Source organism: Chanos chanos, chromosome 1 (assembly GCF_902362185.1).
Source record: "Chanos chanos chromosome 1, fChaCha1.1, whole genome shotgun sequence".
Taxonomy (NCBI): domain Eukaryota; kingdom Metazoa; phylum Chordata; class Actinopteri; order Gonorynchiformes; family Chanidae; genus Chanos; species Chanos chanos.
In genome coordinates this window covers 41622853-41628852 of record NC_044495.1, presented here as the reverse complement: position 1 = coordinate 41628852, position 6000 = coordinate 41622853, and the positions used below count along the sequence as shown (strand labels likewise).

The window sequence follows — 6000 nt, the reverse complement described above, 5'->3', positions numbered from 1 at the left end:
TTAGTAACACTCTCTAGAGAGCACAGCAGAAAAAGTCAAAATGTTTGCTTTGATTCATTTTGCTTTTATAGTTTCTGTGCACTGTGCACTTTTTCAATACGCAGTTTATAAAATTTAAACATGAATTTCAGACAAAGAGTGGTATGTGGGATTGTATTTGCAGTGGGTATAAACTTTCACATTCTGCACTTTCATTCTGCTCATGTTTCATCTGCAGTTCATAGCAGTTCTCATCCTCTTTCTGCAACTTTTTTCCTTTGTCATTATATAAACAGGTTTTGTCATCTCTCGCTGTCCATCTTGTTTGATTTGATCTGGTCCAACAGTCTAAGGGGGTTTATGTAATCATTCATAATACAGTATACAGGTGATCACCAACTGAATGGAAACACTATCAATGCCAAGTGAACAAGAATCTGTGACAGACACTATAAATCTGGGTCTCATATATTTCACTAGGTCAAAACACTTTGCTTATTCATGGTAGACAAGGTTCCATTTTGAGGGTGTTTGGAACTAACGTTATCACATGTAATTTAGTTAGACCTTCAAAGTCAACAACTTTTCAGGCTTCAAGACAAGTGTTTGCCATTAGCCTTTTCGACACATAATACACACACACTGGTTGCAAAAAGATTGGCTTTCATTCTTTTTGGGTTGTTTTTTTTTTACTCTGACCAAGTCTTTTGTCTCTTGCAATGACTCAATCTTCTGTGTATATATGCATGTAGGCAATACATGTCATTTTCATTTCCAAATGAAAATCAATCATTCTGAATGATTTTTGGGTGTTACAGACTTATGTATGTTATTGGTGCCATGTGGTAGTGCAAATATTTCTAGCTGAGGAACTAAATATATTGTATTTTTATGCTTAAATGAGAAAGTTAGTCGGTCAGTTGTTGTTGCCTATGTCCTATGTGAGATGAGTTGGATCAAAGTTAGCACTTTTTAATGTTCAATTTCTTTGTCAAAAATCCAGGTGACAAAATTACTAGTCCATTTATTTATTTTCAGGAATAACTATAGCGCAGACTTTTATTTTGAAGAATACTTCATTTCCATTTTCGGTATTGATTATTTTTCAGCTCTACCTTTTTACCCTTTGTTTTTGGTCACAGAACTGTGATCATTGTTCTTCTGATGCTTGTCTTTGTTCAGTGTATGTTAGTATGATTTCTAGCACTGTTCCTCTGATTTGTTCAGATCCTGCTGCCATTTCTTTCATTGATGCACCAACTATATAACCTCTTTCAAAATCCATTATATCTCCTGTTGCTTTAGAAACTCATACATTAGAGTGTTAATTTTAAGATGTCTTTTATCCCAGAGGGTACAAGTCATTTTTTAATTTCCCCTTATTTGGTCCTTGATTTGATCATTAATATTGATGCAAATTTGACTGAATGTTATCTGTGTCACCACACACACACACACACACACACACACACACACACACTCTCGTTATACTAATCAGGGTAAACTGCCTCGTCAAGAGCGCCACTCAAACCACCAGTTACGATGACACTCCCACACCAGAGTTCCTCAATCCCGGTTGGATGGCGTCCATCCCCGACAGTAGACTCCTATCTGAGGTCACCATGCCTGGCACACACAACACCATGGCTTTGTATGGAGGCTCTCTGGCCCGGTGCAACTCTTGGTCCCTGGCCCAGCAGCTTCGGGCAGGCATACGTTTCCTGGACATCCGCGTACGGCACGTGAACGGCAACCTCACCATCCACCATGGCATCTCCTACCAGTGGGCGCACTTCGGCGACGTCATGAAGGGCGTGGCAGATTTCCTGTCCGAATGGCCCAGCGAGACGGTGCTGATGAGACTGCGGGAGGAGCTGAGCGAGACGGGCGATATCTATGGCGCGGTGGTGCGATACATCAATGAGTACGCCAGCTGGGACCTGTTGTGGCACAGCCGCCTGGTGCCCACAATGGGTGAGGCCAGGGGCAAACTGATCGTCCTGCAGGAATTCTCTGGGCCTGACCTGGGCATGCGCTACCGGTCTCTGGACATCGCAGACGACTGGCAGGTAACAGCGATTGACTGTGGTTCTTTTTTTTTTTTGGGCGGTGGGGGTGGGAAGTGTCAGAGAATTCCTTCTTAGGGTGATCATTTGATTCAGTTCCAGTCACAGTCATTTACACTGCTAACAGTACCGTTCTGTGAGCGTAGTATACTGCAACAGAAAGGAGGTTAACAGATAGGGGCAGCTTAGTTGTGCACAAAAACACTTTGGAGGAACAAAATATTATTGTCATAATGTGTATAGAGCATTAGCTTTTTCCATACACATAATACAAACTTGTAAACTGGGTACAAAAAATTGAGCAATATTTACTGAGAACATGACACAATTTTTCAGAGGAATGCTATCAGATCAGAATTAGGAGCATTTGGCATCAGGCACTGGTATTCAGAGCGCAGCTGGCAGGATGTCTTTTCAAGGGAAAGGAAGGTTTAGGCCTACTTGAGACACTGCCATTGACTGTCTCATCTGTGCTCCAGTACAAATTGCAAAAACCACAGTTAGAGTGTACCATGTAAACAGAACATCAATGACCTTCTAAAGTTACCTACACCACACGGTAAATTAATTTGATTAATTATATTGTGTTACAGCATATTCTTAGTGTTCTACACACTTTTTAAAAATTAAAGTTTGTACATGAATGTTGCATAGTGGCTAACTGGTGACCATTACCTTGTTAGCTTGTTCGCCAAATGTTTTAAATGATAAAAACTTGACAGAAATGCACTGTTTATAACTTTATGTTTTGTAATGAGTTACCTATAAAACTGAACGTGACATTTACTTCTCTCTCCTGTAGGTGCCATCTCTTCAGACTGAACATGTCGATCAGAAGTGGTCAAGCATCCACACTCACCTCGAGGCAGCGGAGGTTGGCAGCAAAGACCGCATCTTCCTCACGTACTCCAGTGGAGCGAGCATCCTTGCACACCCCAACTCCCTTGCCAAGCGTATTAACCCTCGTCTGTACGACTACCTGATCGAACGCGCCAACCAGAAGAGGCGTTACGGTATCATCACCATGGACTTCCCAGCTGCTCCGCTTGTGAAACTCATCATTGGCTTTAACTCCCCAGGGGAATATAGCTCAAACACATTTCCCTTACCACGCACCATGTCACCCTCAGTCAATATTTTTCTGTAAACCCCCAAAAGCGATAAGCACTGGATGCGGATAGGAGTCTATTAAAAAAAAAAAAAAAAGTTCTGGCACTTCCTTAGTTGATGCATAACTCTTGCATTATTCAAATTTGCAATGCAAATTTTACCATTAATCCTTTTTTTTCCCTTGCACAAATGTATTCCTTTGTACAAAAGAATGCTTAATATTTTTTGAAATATTTCAATGAACACAGACATTTTGGAGCTTTTGACAAATCAAACCCCTAAGATCTGATTTGTGTCAATGGATATTAGACCTGACACCAAACAGCAGTCTACTTCAGTCACACCATTCCATGCTGGGAGTCCAGTTTAACAATTTGAGTTTATTTTTGTTGAAACAGTTACTTAACTCTCATCTGGGTTTTACATAATTGTTCCCACACAGATACCATGCTTTCACTGCCTGCTGTCTGCTTTCCCATATTTACACCACATGCCACGTTAGTGTCCCTTAGCTTACTTCAAAATTACATCTGCTAAGTCATTTTATAGTTACATACTCATTTTCCTTCATTATATGTTTGGGTTGTAGTTGCTGACATTTTCATTTAGAGATAAATGTACAGTCAGTCTTTAAACTGTAGACTGACTCAAAATGAATATTCCCTTCGTTTAAAAAGTTGGGATAGACGACAGATAGATGGCAGTCTTTTGGTGTTAACTGAAGTATTTTAGCTTCAGTACTTACCTTCAGTAACTCTGACATCCAAAGTTAGAGGACTAAGGCTGTTTGTGTTTATCTCATTTACTACATTTCACTGTCTACAGAGGGATAACAGTGTCCTCATCATTTTTAACTGTTGCTTTTGCCTACAAAACAAGACAGTGAGTTTGAAACTAACATGCAGGATTCATTCACGACTCCGAGACATACACTATTTGAAGTCTTTGTATGCGATAGGATGATTCAAATCAAGCTACGCAGAACCGTCAGGAGACATATGAAAAAGGCTGAATCAGTGGAACACCACATCAAGCACTTGATATCAATGTGAGACTGAAAAACGCTCATGATTACACACAAGGGTAACTGAAGGATGAATAGGAAGATGTGTACAGTATACACGGGGAGAATGATTATACAAATAAAATTGAGAAGTTGAATTGTTAACCCCAAAGAAGGTTTTTTTCCATCAAGTAGAAACTCAGAAACTCTAAATAAATAAGATAAATAAATAAATAAAAATTGTTGATACTACCCAAACTTTCTAAAATTGAAAAATCTACTCCACAGCTCCTCGCCTGCTTTAACATGTCATTCTCAACTAATGAGCTGTGTAAGAAAGCCCATTAGTGTACCAGCAAGCCTTTAAAAAACTATTCTCTCCAAATGTCACTTTTCTTTTCAATATGCACCTACCAAATCTCAAAAGACTGATATTAATAATATGGGTCCCCCCCCCCCCCCCCACACACACACTCACACACTCCATGTCAGGGTATGTCATTGATGTCTGCCTACTGGCCCCAGATGCTGGTCTGCTAAAAGATTTTTAGGGTTAGAGATCTTCCTCGCTGCATCTTGAATTGCACCATAATTCATTTCAGCCTTTAATTGCATGAGAACAGACAGTATTGGTAGTTCTCCAGTAGAACTTGCTATTGAGTGAAACCAAAATATAATCCTTTAAATATCTGTCACACCACAGAATCACTGACAAGTAGGTCGTTGGCTTATTTCATGACATGACAGAAGTAGTTCACTCTGAACATCACTGCAGGTAGGCATCAGTCTAACTCACATTTTCTGACCTAACTCAGAATCTGTGATAGGTTATAGCCTACGTCACTTTTTACAGGGAGTGCTGAAGAGAATTTTGTTCCAACACTATCACTCACTCACTCACACATTTTCAAAGCCGCTTATTTTAGAGTCCTGGGGGTGCTGGAGCCTATCCCAGCGTTCACTGGGCGTAAGGCGGGGAAACATCCTGGACAGGTTGCCAGTCAATCGCAGTCCAGCACTATCACTCACTCACTCACTCATTATCTAAGCCGCTTACCCCTCATTAGGGTAGCGGGGGTGCTGGAGCCTAACCCAGCGCTCACAGGGTGAAAGGCGGGGGTATTTTGTCATTCCAAATTTAGTGAGGAAAAAAGACGTTAAACAGAGAGGTTCAGCACAAAGGTGAGTCTGTTGCTTCAGTCAAATGGGTGAAAAGGATTCGGATTTTGAACACTGCTTGCAACCAGCAACAGCAATAACAAAAAAACGCTTAAACTGGAGAGCTAATTTTTAGTCAGTTTAAATGGGGCATTCTTTGCCTTACAATTACAGCAGCCTATATGGGGGGCACAAAATGTAACAGTTTTCTACTCATACGCGCCCGAAAAGTACATGTAATTCATTTTTTTGAGCAACTAAAATTCGTCCATTTAACCACAGTAAATATGTATTAAGCAGATGACGTCCCACAGCTTTTGGCATAGGATCCCTGCTGTATCCGAAACAAACGTAGCTTATCCTGAGTATGGACCTTAGGCACTATTTTTATAAGGTTTATCTGAAGAATGCTGCCCCCGTGTGGTAATGTTACTGTGTTTCCACCTAGAACAACCTATGTTTCATCAGGTTAAGGACTGGGTTAATGAAACTGCCTTGCAGTGAGACACCAAATACTTGCATGTGGATTAAAAAAAATATTAACAAGGTTCTTACATTCATCAAATCTCATCACCAAATGCTCAACAGCATCTAAAAACGTCACAAATACATTTGTAGAGACTGTTTGGAAAAAGAAATGACTTCATACATGCTCACTGTCAAACTATATGAAAAATAATCCTC

The 6000-nt window shown here is 40.3% G+C and overlaps 1 protein-coding gene across 1 annotated transcript; it reads left to right on the top strand.

Moving 5' to 3' along the window:
- Positions 1-1451: 1451 nt before the first annotated feature.
- Positions 1452-4336, top strand: si:dkey-266f7.9 (1-phosphatidylinositol phosphodiesterase; the record flags this gene model as incomplete). The annotated part of the gene is made up of 2 exons (XM_030792664.1): positions 1452-2048; positions 2848-4336. Coding segments are annotated over 2 exons (942 nt in total), but the record flags the coding sequence as incomplete, so codon positions are not given.
- Between the last annotated feature and the right edge of the window lie 1664 nt (positions 4337-6000).